At 36.2% G+C, this 17,825-nt stretch overlaps 1 protein-coding gene and 1 pseudogene across 1 annotated transcript; one reads left to right on the top strand and one right to left on the bottom strand.

Annotated features, from left to right (window-relative positions):
• Window positions 1-1,291: 1,291 nt before the first annotated feature.
• Window positions 1,292-1,902, top strand: LOC115959222 (annotated as a pseudogene).
• Window positions 1,903-15,329: 13,427 nt separating this feature from the next.
• Window positions 15,330-16,929, bottom strand: LOC115977826 (B-box zinc finger protein 21-like). Its single transcript, XM_031099851.1, has 3 exons — window positions 16,624-16,929; window positions 16,004-16,450; window positions 15,330-15,905 (listed from the first exon to the last, which is right to left on the bottom strand). Exons 1-3 carry the CDS (start codon window positions 16,807-16,809, stop codon window positions 15,624-15,626), a joined length of 915 nt encoding a protein of 304 aa, XP_030955711.1. The 5' UTR covers window positions 16,810-16,929; the 3' UTR covers window positions 15,330-15,623.
• Between the last annotated feature and the right edge of the window lie 896 nt (window positions 16,930-17,825).

The following is a 17,825-nucleotide window of genomic DNA, read 5'->3' as shown; positions in this document are numbered from 1 at the left end:
GCAATTTTCAAGCCCGTCACACATGGTATGTGTATGAAAAATGAAATGGGATTAGAGTTAACAGACTATGGGACTTCTTAAAGGGTCAGGGCTAATGGTTGCGTTTTTGGTGTTTTCAGAATTTTTTTTTTTTTTTTCTTTTTTCTGCATAAAAGTTTGACTTTTTCCGTGAACAGTGCACGGTGTTTTCAGAATTTTTTCTTTTCTTTTTTCTGCAGAAAAGTTTGACTTTTTCCGTAAAGAGTGCACGGTTTTTGGTGTTTTCAGAATTTTTTTTTTCTTTTTTCTGCAGAAAAGTTTGACTTTTTCCGTAAACAGTGCACGGTGTTTTCAGAATTTTTTTTTCTTTTTTCTGCAGAAAAGTTTGACTTTTTCTGTGAACAGTGCACACCGTGCACTGTTCACAAACTCACAAATTTCATTTTTCAGCAATTTTTTCATTAAAAATAGGTTTCATGATACTATTCACACATTTAAAAATTATTTTACTATAGTGTTTTTCAGTTTTCAGTTTTCAGCTGTATCCAAACGGACCCAAACTGTCAGTTATTTGCGAGATGGGGGGGCTTTTTTTATAAATCTTTATCAATATAGGGCACATGATGCTTTTAAAATTTAGGTCATTTCCACATAATGGGTTTCACATGAGAGAGAGGTCTTAAGTCTTAACAATTCGACCACTGCACACCTTTGGTACGTTAGTTACTTCACAAGTATAAGTGTTTATAGGGTGTAGGGGGCAAGGGTCGGAGTTTAAGTCTCCAGGAGGGAACTTCACACATATATACACTTAGATTAGGTTAGAATAGAAATTTTATCTTGTATTAAAAAAAAAAAAAAAAGTTCTTAACAATTCGACTTATGCTACTTTTCCATTATATAACTTCTTTGATAAAAACAATGTGATTCACCATATTGTTTACTCAAATAATTTTCTAAGCCAAACTTAAGACGAATTAGGTGGTCCCTAGGAGACAAAGAAAACTTGTAAGAGCAGCTGAGACAAAGATAAAAGGGTGTGTGCGCATGAGTGGGCAAGGATCGGTGCTCCCAAGTAGTTTAGAATGAGCAATTTTTTTTTAGGCTTCTTGCTGGTTGCAACTTGAGTTAATTAATGCAATTGTACAAGTGGGGTACAAAGTGAGACCAAAGGCATCTCTTTGTTTTATATTTGTGATCTCTGGATTAAGTGGACTAAATGTCTAGCTGGCAATGCCACTACACTTAACATATATATAAGCTGTTATTTGTGGCGATTACTTCATAGTTGCATATTTGGACGTCCAAAAGTATGGATACAAATCATACAATAAGGTTTACATGGGTTGTCCTGTTTATTGCCATTGGTGTTATTGGGATGAAAGGTGATGAGATAGGAAATGGCACGGCCAATTCTCAAAGCAACACTACTTCTTTAGCTCTTCAAGGAAATGAAGATACAGGTGGATGGAACAAAACCTACAATGAAGTTGAAATCAACAAAAAGAATAGATATAATGGTGCATATTATAGAGAGGTGGAGGTGGAGGTGGAGGTGGTAGGTGGAGGTGGTGGGGAGGGGAGAGGAGGGGAGGGGAGAGTGAGGGAGGGGAGGTGGAGGAGGTGGTGGTGGTGGATGGGGATGGGGATGGGGATGGGGGGGTGGAGGTGGAGGGGGTGGTTGGTATAAATGGGGTTGTGGAGGACAACCAAAACATGGTAAAAGAAAGGGAAGAGGAGGAGTAGGCATGAACAAGAAGGAAGAATATAAGCTAGGAGAGTTTGCCCAATGCATGGGTCGAGGAAGGTGTAGAGGCATGAGATTGGATTGCCCACTTCACTGTGGTGGACCTTGCTTTTATGATTGCCAACATATGTGCAAGGCTTACTGTCGACGGTCCTGATTTGCTTGCTACCTCTCCAATTCTGAATTATTTCTCGTAGTTGAGTTCTTCAAATATTACAGAAGCATACTATGACGAGTAGTGTTTTTCTTTCCATTCCAAGAATCTTGGGTTGGGGTCCTTGGGGATGATTTGGATTTCAGATATTCTTTAAAAAAAATAAATAAATGGGTTTGTTTGTATGCTTGATTTTATATTTTATTTTTTGTCTCCATGGATTTTCTTGATGGGAAAAAACGTGCATATTGTTCATGCATGTCATGTGGAGACTCTAGGCTTATATTTTATGTCTACAAAGTCGTGCTTGGTCCGTTCCAACTTTATATTCTTTTAAGTGAGTATGGCGATTGATTGTATTTCAAAGAAAATTTTGATTCTGTTGGAAGATGAGAACTAGATTAGGAATTTAAGGGCATGCACTCAATCTACTAATCGATGAACTCACGTAGATTAACCCAACTTGACTTAACGTCTCAGGTTGAGTTCTAAGTATTTTTTTTGAAGCTTGGGTTGGGTTGACAAAATTTTCAACCACGTAACCCGACCACGCTATTAAGGAGGTGTTTGGTATATATACTTAAAAATTGAAAATATGTATTTGAAAACATATATGGAAATACCTGTGGCTATGGGTGAAAAAGTGTATAGAAATACGTATAATGTTATTTAAAAATTGTAAACATGCATTTGAGTGGGTGTACCAAATAGGGTCTAAATGTTTAAAAGAAAAAATAGATCAAGAATCGATAAAAAGTGGGAATCGGGTGTTTTTTCGGTTCTTTGACTATACCAGTTTTTTAAAACCATGCAATTGAGTAAATAATGATAATTTATATTGAATAATGACTTTAAATGGTTGAATGAAAACTTAATTAATTTTTCTATTAGGATTGATTAAATAAGCACAACCTGACTACCCAACCAACCAAACCCAATACCCCTACAAGCTAGCTAAGTTGAGTTGGTTTGGAGATTTCTCCTCACAAAGATCTTGTTAGTTTGGAATTACCTCAACTCTGATTTAACTTGATCCATGCACACTTCTAAATATGATTGTTTTATATAAATGGATAAGATGCTATTAAAAAGACTTATTTATTTATTTATTTAAATATACCATAATTAGTTGACTACAAAAAATATATTTTTTTAAATCTACTCTCTCATCCCATAACACAGGTAACATGTTATATTAAATTTAAATTATTTAGAATTGTAATATATTTTTTATTTCCAAATAATAGTATAATGTCTATATTATTGAAACTGGAATTTTAAGGTATTCTTTTGAATATTTATCATTTTTATTACTTTTTTAAGGTTCATATCTCTAAATTATAATGCCTATTTTGTTTGTATTTTTAAGCCTAAAACTAAAGATTTTGGCCCAAATAGAATAAAATTTCATACTTTTCAACCCAAAAATTTGAGTTCAAAAAAATAAAATTTTGAACTCAAAATTGAAAAGAAAACCTACAAAAAGAATAAATTAATTTAAGGCCCAATTAGTCCGAAATAGACCAAATGGACCAAATTGTATTGAATGGACCGAATGGACTTAAGTAGACTAAACAGATAGAATTGAGATGCATTGGACTGAACAGACTGAACTGGACCATATGAGCCTAAGTGGACTGTATGGACCGAACGGACCAAATCGGACAGAAGTGGACCAAATGGAACAGATTGAACCGAATTATATTTAATGGACCGAAATACTATGCTGATCTGGCTCAAAAGGAGTGTAATAACAATAAATGTTACTCTTTAGTTTTTAGATATTATATCACTACAAAATAATTAGGAATTTGTTTATTATGTTGTTGATGTGTAACTAACTAATCATGTCAGTTTGTAAATTTTTTAGTTAGTAAACGTTATCGTTTAAATGTTCTTTTTACTATTTAAAATTTAAAACCAAACATTCATAAGATGCATTATTTAAAAGAACTTACTGTTAGATTAATATTAATTTTAAAAAAAGCTTAAGTAACTTCATGTTCTAATAGATTTGGACAAAATAATTAAATTAATTCATTTAATTATTTACTAATAGATTTTACAAATAAAATGCACTAAAGTGGACTGAATGGACCGAAATGTTACACTGATGTTGCTCAACAAGGGAATGGTAATAATAAATTCTGCACTTCAACTTTTAGATATTATTATATAGATATAGATTTGAAATAATGTTATGTTAAGAGAACCCCTGTTGTTAAATGTGTCTTTATTTTTTAATTGAAGAAAGGGTAATAAATGGAAAATAAATTAAAAAATTTACCAAAAACTATTACTCACTCTAGTTATTTTAAAATTTTTTTTTGGGGGGGGGGGGGGGGGTGGGGATAGTTTAGAAAACCCATGTGGTTTCCATGTAAAACACCTAGGTTTTGAATATAACACTTGACCTTTGTCTCATATTGCTTTTATGTATAAACTGTTAAATATTTGTGAAAATAAACAGTGAGTTGCTTGTGTAATGACATGTCCATATTTAGAGTTGTATATTCACATAAAACAATACATGTGAAGAGGGAGAAATTATAAGGTCCTCATGATGGACAAGTGACGTGATCCATCATTCCACTAAAAGACTCTCACTTGTTTAAAATTGCCAAGTTAGAAAATTTTTTAAATAGAAACTAATTACTGACTCAGCAATTTTAAACAAGTGAGAATTTTTTAGTAGAATGGTAAACAAGTGACGTAGTCCATCAGAGGACTGTATTACACATTTATTGCTTGCTTATAAAATAATACTATAAATGGATTGAGTGTTACACAAAAAACCTTAAGTAGATTCTTTGTTTTAAGGAAGAGACACGGGAGGTTTTGTATATCTTCCCTTAACTTTTTTTTTTTTGGCCCAAATTTAATTATTAAAAATGGAACCACAATAACAACTAAATTCTTTTTTTTTTTCAAATAAATAATAATAATAATTAATTGATGGCGCAAATACACTTTTGGTCCCTACATTTTAGACCATTTCTCGATTTGGTCATTAAATTGATTTTGCTCCTAAGTTAGTCCTTAATTTTTTAAAACGGTCCCTACTGTCATCCAAGTAACAGAACCCTATTACGTGGCAGACAGAGTGTCCTGGTTGCTGACATGATGCTGACGTGGCACTGACATGACATTAAAATATTATTAAAAGAAATTATTTGGCATTTTTCAATGCCAGGTCAGCATTTTAAATTTTTACTTTCATATTATTATTATTATTATTTTTGGCCTTAAATCTGTTATTATTATTATCATTTTTACTTTCATTATTTTTTCCCATAAGAACATACCAATTTGTTCTTCCCAAAAATTCAAGAAATAAACCCAACAACCAATCCAATCTCTGGCAAACCCAAATCCAAATCCAACAACCAAATCTAATCTCCAACAAATCCAGAAAAACAAGAAATAAAACCCAGAATCAAGAGCAAACCCAGAACAAATGCAAACCCAGAACAATGCAGGTGAACCCAGAACTTTTCTTCATGTTCTACAGAAAAGAAGATGAAAACTTGCCCAGAAAATTAAAATAATCAATTTTTTCTTTTCTTTTATTGATTTTCTTAGCAAATAATCAAACCCATGAACCCAGAAAAATCAAACCCACAAACCCATGAACCCATGAATCAAAACCCATGAATCAAAAGAGAGAGGAAGAGGGATTCGGGTTTAGAGAGAGAAAAAAAGTCGGAGATTGACAAAGAAAGAAGCAAAAGAATGATACAAACACAAACAACACAAACAAGCAAAAGTCTGCTCCTCTGCCTCTTCTTCTTCTTTTTTCTCAGGCCGATCTCCACTTCTAATTCTTCTGGGCCGATCTTCTTCCCTCTTCTTTTTCTCAGTCGTGGTTTGGGATATTTTTCAGCCAACTCAATCTAAGAGCAAGTCGTCTCATATCAAGAGAGATAGACTAAGAGAGACAAATGCCACACAAACACACAAACTAATTTGTGTTTTTTAGCACGATAAATACGCATCTGGCTGATGTTGTTTGGGATATTTATTAATTTATTTTTGTTTTGATTTTACTTTTTTTGGTTTATCTTAAAAGAAAGAAGAAAATGAAATAGATACAAACACAAACACAAACACAAAAACGCCAACATAGAGCGTGAATAGTGTTAATTGCTCTAAAAAAAAATTTCCTCAATCTTTAAAACTATAAAGTTTTTTTTTTTTTGAATTTTTTCAGTTTAAATTGAAATTTTTTATCAGAAATTAAAAAAAAAATTAAAATGCTGACCTGGCATTGAAAAATGCCAAATAATTTTTTTAATAATATTTTAATGTCATGTCAGTGCCACGTCAGCATTATGTCAGCAATCAGGGCACTCTGTCTGCTACGTAATAGGATTCTGTTACTTGGATGGCGACAGGGACCAATTTAAAAACGATTTAAAAAAATCAGGAATTGACCTAACAGCAAAATCAATTTAGGGACCTGTGCGCACCTGAAATGAGACTGTTGGGCTCAACCTCACTTGGGCTCACAACTTATTTATAAAGTGGGTTTTAGGATTTCCTATTTTGGGTCATTCTCGGCACAGAAACTCAAAGTAATATCCCTCCTCCCTTCCTAAATGACTGTTGTTTCTCCATTTTTTCTAAACCCCTTCTTCTTCCCCAACTTCTCTTATTTATAGCTTTAAGTTAGTGAGGAGATCATGATTACTGCTATTGTTAGTGCAATTGAAGGTCCAATATTATCTGTTATAAGTGGATGTTTAGGTGAGAGTGGAATGCAGCGATTATGGCTTTGGAACTTGGTTCCAACTCAGGTGAATATGCTCGGTAGTGATGTTCCCCGAACTGCCGAGCATCCTATGGTACGTCTGGACAAGGTTTCATTGATTGTTCGGGAAATTTATGCCGAGCATAGTTTAGGGGCCGAGGTTCAAAGCTCGTATTTCTTGAAGGTAGTTTCAAGCAGAGCTTAGAGTGATGGGGCCGTGCCATTGGGCCTGAGCCCAAGGCCCATCTGGGTCTTAGGACCTTGGTGCCATACAGGACCAAATCAAAAAATGACCCAAAATGTAGGGATCAAAAGTGTATTTACGCCTTAATTGATTGCATGACTGACTTGTACAACGAACAGGGATGGAGCCAGAACTTTGGGTTAGAGGGGTTGACTTTATTGTTAGCTGTGTGCTACAGTTTCAATCTCTTACTTTGCTACTACTTAGCTGTTGAATATATATATTTTTTGTGGATAAGAACAAAATTATTTTTGCTTAGAATTTTTTAAAGGGCAGGGTTGTTTTTGTTGTTGAGCCATTTTTCTTATATATTTTGTTTTAGATTTTAAATCTATATATTTTTTTTACGGTCACTAAAATGAGGAAAATGCTAGAGACACAAGCTTTTTTATTATTATTATTGTAAGGACACGATTTGGAACGAACCTTAACAGTGTTGGGTTCGCACGTAAAAAGGCCCAAACAATATCATTTGTAGAGCGTGGGTTTGAAAGGCTAGGCCTTGGTCACCAGGCGGTGGGTTTTTCGTGATATCCATACATGGTTAAGTTGTTTTCGCCCCTGGAGTCTTTCTCCTGGAGGCGGGCTGGGAGGCTCTGGTTTTTGGCCATTTTTCCCAGGCCCCTCCCCGAATTGCTTCCTTTTTCCTTTTATACTAGCCTGTCTTACTTATCCAACGTCCACGTGTGGGGTTCGATTTTTCAAGATTAATACTTGTCCCATCAACCCATACCCAAAGTGGTTGGGGATGGTTGTAAAAACCGGAGAATATGGCTCTGTCAGGTGTAGAGTATTGAATGGCAGTAAGGGCAGCTTTCCCTGGTCGTCATATTTCCCAGCGTACCCTTTTCTAAATGTCATAGATATTTTTAGATTTTTTTTCCAAAGTTATTTCTATACCATTTTTGCCCTTTCCTCTTGTGAGATTTCGGTTATGCCGAGGACTGAATCGTCCTCGACTGTGTCCCAAAGCTACTTTGTATTTGTATTGCCGAGCCTGGGCCATTACCTTCCTCGGCTTGGGCCTTTAGACCCCAACAAGTAAATGGGCCTGGCCCACGGATTATTGGGCCCCACAATAGCCCCTCAAAACCCTGCTGTCCAACCTCTTGGTTGGAGAGGAGGGTTTTGATAATACCAAGCCTTTATTATAGCTCGTTCAACTCAGCCCTTCATTAATGTTGACGTCTCTTCGTCTGCCCAGGAAATGTACCGATCTACGAGACATTCCTCTAAATTTATTCACGACGCGCTCATGCCGTTTGGCTATCCAAAACATGCCTTTAATAGTTTCCCTTTACGAGACCATTCAAATTTAACGGTTATTGATGGTGTGGGGAAGTGGAGCGGGCATATTCTTGTTTACAGATTTCCTTGGAGATCTGAACATATTAAATACCTTCCGCCTCGCCCCTCATATAAAAAGAAAAAGCGAGAGATTATTTTCTCCCATACACGAACCCTTTTAATCCTCCCAAAATCTGAAACCCTTAGACTCCCTCCAGAGTTTACTTTTACCCGCTGGTTACACCTTAAATCGTGATACGTCCGAGATAGGAATAAGTAATGGAGGAATCGTATGTCTCCCAGAAACACCATATTCTTATGAGACTCAAAATGGCTCGGTCAGGGCAAGGATGGTGGAGACTCAAGATCCTTCTTACCTTTCTTTTAGCCAAAATCCGAAGCAGGGGCTCGTCACGTCAAACTTTCGACGTGACTGAGCTGGGGTCACCCATTATCAGTACCAGCCGCTCTCTTATGAGCGTAACTAACATGGCACCAGCGTGTTAGGAGTCAGGACTGACGCAGGGACCAAGTGTCCCCGCTTCTTCCTCTCTTCCTTCACTGGTGCTTCCTTTTACCTCTCTTTCTTCTTCTTTCCACCGCCAGATCCATCCTGGCGCTTTTCCTTCTTCCTCTTCTTCTCCTCTCTCTTCTTCTCCTCCTTCTTTCTCTTCATCTCCTCCCTCTTCTTCTGAAGAAGGTCCTTCTCTCAATATGGGCGCTACCAAGGCAGAATTTGGAAAGACTTCGGAGACGAGTTTTGAAAAGACATCGGACCGTTTATATTGTTGTTGTTTTTCTTTTATTATTTTTGTAATTCACCTTCTGTATAGGCTTGTTTAAGCCCTTCTTTGTACGTTGTAATACCTCTTTATTTTAATAAAAGTTGTTACTGTTTTATTTCATACATTCAATCTCTTTATTTCCGAAATGGTTATGCCGTGAATAAACATACTATCTTGTGAATTCTTTTTATTTTTATACTTTGACCGATGACTAAGACCGAAATCCTGGTTAATAAAAAGATCTTACTCTGTGTTTATAGAAATTATTCGGCTTAATACTACTGAATTGAAGAAGTGATGCTTAGGGTTGAAACCCTTATTAGGAAGAAAAAGAAAGGAACATCATGATGAGCTTATGAAGGCGGCCTGGCACAATACCGCCGACCTTAGAGCACAATACTTAGGGCCGAAATCCCTTATCAAAGAAAAAGGCGCTACTATGAACTTACGAATGCTATTCGGCACAACAATACAGACTTGAGCTAATGACACTTAGGATCAAAATTCTTGCTAAGGATAAGATATTGCCATGATTTTAATAGAGTTGTTTGGCACAACAATGCCGACTTGCGAAAATAACACTTACCCCAAAAATAGCCGAGATGACAACTGAATGCTCGATGCGGTGTAGGAAGTAACCATCCGAAGACATGCAACCCACAAAATGAACAGCCCCTCCAGGTTGCTGAATAGTAGGGCATTTCACCATCTTCTTAACGCTTTTAATAGCTTTAACCTTTTATGGTATTTGAGCTGAGGACTGAGTAACTTAGAATTTTTATCAAGTAGCCGACCTTACGAAACTCAGTTTTTCTTTCAAAACTCGGTTTTCCCCATAGGTTCGAGTCCGAGGACCATACAATACCTTGATTCTGTCCAAAACTCAGTTTTCTCATCCAAGTAGTTGGTTTCCCCATAGGTTTGAGTCCAAGGACCATACAATACCTTGGTTCTGTCCAAAACTCAGTTTTTGGCGTGGGACCTTGGCTTTAGGGGAATTAGCTCCTCGGCCAAGCCCCTAGAGCCATCTAAGCGATTGACGCTACCAAGCGTAGCCCCTAGTCAAGAATCATAGCCCCTAATGGAACTTTACGCTAGAACTCTATAACCAGCTGTTAGAAACGACACAGGAACTCTCTCGACCTACCGCCTATGTCAACACACAAGCCTCCCCACAGACGGCGCCAATTGTAAGGACACGATTTGGAACGAACCTTAACAGTGTTGGGTTCGCATGTAAAAATGTCCAAACAATATCATTTGTAGAGCGTGGGTTTGAAAGGCTAGGCCTTGGTTACCAGGCGGTGGGTTTTTCGTGATATCCATACATGGTTAAGTTGTCTTCGCCCCTGGAGTCTTTCTCCTGGAGGCGGGCTGGGAGGCTCTGATTTTTGGCCATTTTTCCCATGCCCCTCCCCGAATTGCTTCCTTTTCCTTTTATACTAGCCTGTCTTACTTATCCAACGTCCACGTGTGGGGTTCGATTTTTCAAGATTGATACTTGTCCCATCAACCCATACCCAAAGTGGTTGGGGGTGGTTGTAAAAGCCGGAGAATATGGCTCTGTCAGGTGCAGAGTATTGAATGGCAGTAAGGGCAGCTTTCCCTGGTCGTTATATTTCCCAACGTACCCTTTTCTAAATGTTATAGATATTTTTAGATTTTTTTCCAAAGTTATTTCTATACCATTTTTGCCCTTTCCTCTTGTGAGATTTCGGTTATGCCGAGGACTGAATCGTCCTCGGCTGTGTCCCAAGGCTACTTCGTATTTGTATTGCCGAGCCTGGGCCATTACCTTCCTCGGCTTGGGCCTTTGGACCCCAACAAGTAAATGGGTCTGGCCCACGGATTATTGGGCCCCACAATTATAAATTACTAATATAATGAGTGTTTATTGGTAAATAAAAAAATGATGTGAGTGATAGACCCATTATGCGAACCAATAAGAATTTGTTACCAAAACATTTTATAAATTTTTTTTTTTAAAGTTTGTGAATATAGCATTACGCTTTAAAAGAATAAATGATATTGTTTAAAAGAAACAAAATGTAATTTTATAGAACAAAATTACTAAAATTAGTACAAATATATATAATAATATTTAAAAAAAAAATATTGTGGAGAAGGGGGGGGGGGGGGGGTGGATTGCCCCCCTAGTCCAATGATAGCTCCATCCTTGACAATGGACGTCTGCAAAAAAAAAAAGACAGATTATAGAGATATCGGTGTGGTGATAGCAGGAGTCATGTAACTCAGTTGCATTATTATATTCTCTTGATGAAAAAGACAGGTTCAAATTTCTCTCTGTCATATATTGTAAGGGGAAAAAAACTCTCTTTTGAGTAGAAATATGTAATATGCCTAATCCTCTTTGCACAAATCCCACGGACCTAAGAAAAAGAAGGGGAGTGCCAGGTGGAAACCTTATTAGGAATGTAGGACTATGATGTATGAGCTGTGAGGACATATCAGTATATTTTTCCAAAAAGTCAAGTTTCACAGCTTATTTCATGACTACAACTAGTTGAACTGCAAATTGGGATTGGTGATAGATATAATTGTGTGAGTAGTAAGTTTAAATAAAAGAGATTGTCTATCATTCTCTTAAGTTCTTAACGACTTTAAAAAATAATTGTGGAATGAATTACAGTATATCCCTAACAAAATAGTGTTTTTTACAAGCAATAAAAGCTACTAGTTGGACCCATAATACTATACAATAAAAGCCAACAGAGTTTCCATTTTGGAATCGAAAAGGAAAAGGAAAATGATGGTGCACTAGTCCCCAGTCCCCACGAAAGAAATATTATGCATTAAGACAAAAGGAGACCATCCCTTTTGGCCCATCTGGATCTCTCTCTATCTTACAGTCTCTTCCCTTATCTGATACAGTCATACGGTAAGTTTTAACTACCACCACCACCATTGTCATCATATTCTTCCAACCTTTCACACTTTCACCATGTTTGAGAGTCTCAAATCTTTATTTTTTCTTTGACCAAATAATCTCAAATCTGAAACACGTGCAATACATCATCCAACAAAAGGTGCAAATAAGTGGTGCATAAGGATGTACTTTCGTAAAAATATTATTCAATCAAATCAAAAAAGATAGAAATAATTTTGCCAAAAATTCAACGTGATGCTCAAAATATCTGCCTTTGAATTCCACCAAATTGAATGAAAAGCAAATAGCTCCGTAATTTCCAGAGAGAGAAACAAAACGACGAAAACTGAACCTGGGTTGGGTTATAGGCTTATAGCCTGTAGGACATTCAGAAAGTGGAAAATATATATGAGCATGAGCTCAGGGAATCTTTACCACTGCTGTTGATAGAGATGACATTAGAAGCATCCTTTCGGTGAGGCCCAAAAAGATTTTCTGTTGGTTTGGTTGTGAGCTGCAATCATTAAACAACAATATTACCAACACAATCATTTGGCCACTTAATTTCATGATTTGCTGTCTTGTGTTATTATGATTTGTGAGTGATTGACAAAATTTAGTAGGTAGTGGGCAAAAAGTGTCCACCACTTATAATCGTTAAATTTAATAAGTTGTGAAATTTGGTATACGATTAGGAGTCTTTAGATTTATCTATCACTAAAGCTTGGATGCCTTGTTTTTGTTAGGTGGAATTCAAAGGCAACTTTTTTTACTGTTATCTTGGCTCTTCTTTAGCCTGAGGTTGTTTTTGATTGGGAACTTGTAAATATTGTATTTGATAGTAAGTCTTTTCTAGCTATAGACATCTTTTGTAAATTGGGTAGCCTCCCATTCCCTAAATCTTCTTATTTTCTTTGATTATAATCTTGTCGGTTTGGGCGGCCTCGAACTTGGTCTTTACCCATCTCCTTTATCCTCTTTTGGGTCTTCTTCCCCTTTGGATGGAGACTTTTCTTTTTAATGAGAGTCTTATTTAAAGAAAATCTTTATGATAGAATTTTAATTTATGATGTCCCAGTTTTATGATATTTACTTTTTATCATTAAATTAAAACACCAATTGGTTTTGAGAGTAGATGAGGTTTGAATCCAGATTTCTTATTCAACAACAAATGACTTACTAGTTGAGCCAAATAAAACCCACCTCTAAACAAAAAAACTGATAAAATGATATTGTTAAATATATTAAACTACTATTTGTAAATCTATAAATAGTATACATTCAGTAAACTAGAATTCTATATTACTGCATGAATCAAAATTGAGTAAAATTGAATGAGTTAATTAAAGTCAATCGGATTCAGAACATAGAAAAAGAAATTCATCAAGGCTAGTGTTTAATTGACATTATGTCCTTACTTCTTAAGAAAAATTTCGTCCCTCACAATAACTTGGACGCTTGCCTTCCTGGATATAATGATCTATTACACCTAAGAAATACTGTAACCTTTGTGCCTGAAAAATTAACCAGAGTTTACGTTTAACTCTTTCTAATAGACTCTATTTAGAAGTATGATGCAAAAAAGTACTAGACTGAAACGCATGAGGGATAGATATCTATTGACAGAATTATGATTATTTAAAATAGTTGCGAAAGCAAAAGACATAATCAATGAATAGACACAAAAAAAAGTGATAGTAGCTAGTGAGCCTGAAATGTTTGTTAACAAAATTTAAAATTTAAATAAATTTTTACTAAAAAGATATATATAGAGGTAGAGACCAAGCCCGACCCATGACCATGCCCACGTCTGGTCCCAACCCAATTCACTTTGGTGCGGTGGACTAGGGTGAGACTGAAGCATTCGAATTCCTAAACAATGAACACGAGGCTAGGGTGAATCCAATTAAGCACGGCTTTTATTCTTCGTTTCTCTTTCTCATACTCGACCCTACAAGAAGTACCATCTCTACTATACCCTTTTTAGAATTTGGGCGTCACTCTCTCAATCACGTTCACTGCGATGTTACTAGACCAGCCAAGAGAAACAAATAATTATGTGAATCTGACACAAAACTTACCTATAATTCTTTGCTCCCGATTTCAATTTCGTCCGCAATAAATAATGTTTGAAAATCAACGGTGGTTACTCTTAATGAGATAGTTGTGAACAAATCAATACATTAATGTGAGATTGTGATACCAAAATTTTCAATTCTACCCATATTAATTTCGGTGTCTTTATTTCTCAAAAAAGAAAAAAAAAAAAAAAAAATCAGGTGTCTTAAGTATAACTCAAAACATGACCCTTGTTTATAAAGCAATTAGTCAAGAGTCAAGACGCCAAGTAATCGGTTTAAGATCTACATTAAGTTATGACATAGAATTTGCAGCTTGCGAGTGTAGTTATAATTGTTCCCAACCCACTTAAACCCTATTCATGAGTAAAGTGAAATAACTCGTGTAATAGTGAAGCTTGTTACTATTTGAATCCATATCCTCATACTTGCGAGAAAATACAAGATGTTTCGGATGCATATATTCTCCTACTCACATGAAGGTAGGTTCCACACTTGTAGAGCCCACCCTCATGTGAGTGTGAAGATGCATGTATCCGAAACACCTAATACCATCCCCATACTTGCAAGGTCATATATGACTTACTGGTTTTGAGCTTAGCAGTTGAAAGCGTTAGCTGGACCATAGTAAACTAACGAGACCCAACAAAAATCTCAATTTTGGAACCGAAAACGATGCTGCACTAGTCCCCAGCCCCCACAGAAGAGAAGAACAAAAAAAATCTGCATTAAGACAAAAGGAGACCATGCCTTTTTGCTCAGCTGAATCCTTTTCTTCCTGTCTTCCTCATCAGATAAGTTCTCACCACCACCGTTCGTCGTCATCTTCTTCCATCCCACGTTACAATTTCAAATCTCAAAGACATATATGCAGTACTTCAACCGACCAAAAGTGCAAATGAGTGTTACCTCTAATCTAATGTCACTTCCCCCAAAGTTATTTGTCACTGTATTTTAGATTTTTCAATCAAATTTAAACAAAGTACATAACTTTTGTGTTATAAACTTTTTCTTATACTAAATTCTAATTGGAAATGGATAAATTTATATAGACCCAATTCCATAGGTGTTGTATCTAATGTATAATATCTAAGAAAACATGTATAAATTCTGCCCTTTAGTAATTATCAAAAGAATGAATAAGTTTATGAAACAAAAAAATTCCATAATATTTTTAGTAATTAAAATGATTAGTACATAATAGATAAGAGTGAAGTAGGTTATGAAACTATAGTAATATTAGTATATTACTCTGATCAAAATTACCACCTTAATAATTTGTTAAAAAAGATTGTGAAAAAACAAAAAGCGTGTCTAGCGTTGGTCTATCTCAAAGACAAATTGTCCTTTATCTGAAATTCTGTAATAGGTTGTACTTTGTAGAGATATTCAATCATAATTTTGCCACAAATTCAACATGAGAATCAAAAATATCTGCCACTCTTTACATGCCAGCAAATTGAAAGACAAACAAAGAGCTAAGTGATCTCTATGGTAATTTACAATGAAGCTTGCATTCACAAGCACAAGGCGGAAGCTAGAGAGACAAAAACGATGAAAGCTGAACCTGGGTTGGGTTACAGGACATACTCAAAGTGGAGAAGAAACTAAAACTAGTGATGAAAACAAAAACAAAAACAACATTCAAACCAAATCAGGAAAATTAATTGGATGTTGTTGAAAAGATAAGATTTGGAGGTTTTTGATTGATTCTAACAGAAGGTCCTCCAAGATCTGTTATTAGAGCCAGTGAATGAAGGACTAATTTGTGGAACTGTGAATCCATCATCCAACCACCTTTTGCTGGCTTTAATGTTTGTACCATCCTTCATGATCTCTTTGAATCCAGCTTGTCCTGCAGCCATTTGTGGAGCACACACGGCAGGAACTGGTGCTTGTGGGACCCAAACTCCAAAGCTCATATCAGCTGATGAGAAAGATTCCATATTGCTCTCAAGATCAGCATCCAGAAACGGCATTACACCATCACCAGTCTAGAGATCCAGTACAAAATCATCAGTGAATATTTGGGTAATTCATATATTTTTTTTTCAAGAACCTGAAACCAAAGATAAAGGGAATCAATGCAAACCTTACAGAAACCTGGGGGTGCACAATTTGAATCAAGAAAGTCCTCAACATGCCAGCCAGGAAGGGTCTCTATTAAGTACTCTGATATGCTACTTGTTTGGTCTGCTACAAAATTTTCACCAGCACTCTTGTTGTTAGTAGTGATAGTCGGTGGTGTAGTTTTGGTCAGAATAGGTGGTTGTGGAATTGCTAGAGGAGCAGCAGCAGCAGTAGCAACAGAGTTCTTGATCAAGGGCTGAGATTTATGATGATCAGGAACAGAATCACAAGCTTTGGTTAAAGCAGCTGTAGAGGGTGTATACTGAGCTGAGGTAGTAGAGAGCTTAACCCCAGTAAGAAGAAACCTATTGTGCTTCTGGGTGTGCTCGTTGGCTGTGTGGATAGGAAAGTCGCACTCTCTGCATAGAATAGCTCTGTCTTGCTGACAGAACAAGAAAGCTCGCCTCTCCTATGTTAATACAAACAAACAAACAAACCCATTACTCAAACGTATTCATGAATAAAAACCCAACAAATACTCATGAAGCTCAACTGGCATCTCTTCCTGTTTCCAACAAAGACGTTCAAGATTCAAATCCACGTCCCCCGCTGTAACTATTCAAAGGGTTTTGTGGGTATTACCTGGCAAATATCGCAGATAGGGAATTCTTTGGAAGATGGGTGGAGAAGCGAGAAGCGTTGGTGCTTTGAGGCGAGCTTGTTGGCGTGGTGGACGCCGTGGTCGCAAGCATCACAGAGGGCTGCCTCATCAGCGATGCAGAACACTGAGGCCTCATCTTTGTTACAGACATCACACTGGATCTTCATCTGTTTGTCACAGTGAGTTTGAGGTAGCTAAAGCAAGAGGAAAGGTAATGGTGAGAAAGACAGAGAGGAGTGGAACGAAAGCTTGTAGAGAAGGAAGAGAAGGAAGTTAAATAAGAGAATAATATAGCGTATATAGTTTAATAGAATTATAAACTATTGAAAAGGATATTTGCGAAATTAAGGGATCAAATCTCAAGCTCTTGTCTCTTTCCCCATCTACAAGTTAATTTTTAGAGAATTGAATGCAATTGCAGTAAATGTATTGAGGTTAATTGGTTGTTTTTTAAGTGATTTGGTGAATATTTTGCAGTCCTTGTATCCTAAATAGGTTTTACGGTGAAGTTTATGTCTTAGTTTCAAATTTTACGTCTTATGAGTGCCTAACTTTCATCAAGTTTAGCACTATTTTCTCTGTTTGGGTAAATTTCATCCCATTGAAAAAATTGAGAAGGTATCTTACATATCCCTCGTCTAAATGGTCTCTCATAATAACACATTGAGCATGTTGGTGCGAGTCTATTCAAAACACTACAGTCTTTATTGTGAATCTTACATTGGTTTGCAGTAAATTCTTTGTGTTAATAAGCCGTTGTAAATCTCTTTTGATATGTTAAGATATACAACCTAGCCTAAACTTAGGTCTTATTTATACCACACACATGCCCCTGCCCTCTTTCTCTTGATTCGAACGAAACTTGTTTATTCACCAAAAGTTTTTTCAAATCTCAACTATCTTTCAACTTCAAAAATCTATGTAATTACTTTTTGAAGAAACTCACTTCATATTGAGGAGAATAATTGTCCTTCACATTAAAGAAAAACAGTCTATTTGACGTTAAGAAATATCCCAGACCTGATTAAGAATTTGAAACAATATCAAATCTATTATATTATTAAAAACTGGATTATATAAAATGGCATGGCCCATTTACCCTACCGAGTGAATCACTTTTTGTTGATGATTCATTTTTGTTCGTACGTTCTTTCCATTACCCATGTTTAAAATTCTAAAATAG

Source organism: Quercus lobata, chromosome 2 (assembly GCF_001633185.2).
Source record: "Quercus lobata isolate SW786 chromosome 2, ValleyOak3.0 Primary Assembly, whole genome shotgun sequence".
NCBI lineage: Eukaryota > Viridiplantae > Streptophyta > Magnoliopsida > Fagales > Fagaceae > Quercus > Quercus lobata.
Note: the sequence above shows the minus strand (reverse complement) of the source record. Positions and strands in the feature narration are given on the sequence as shown.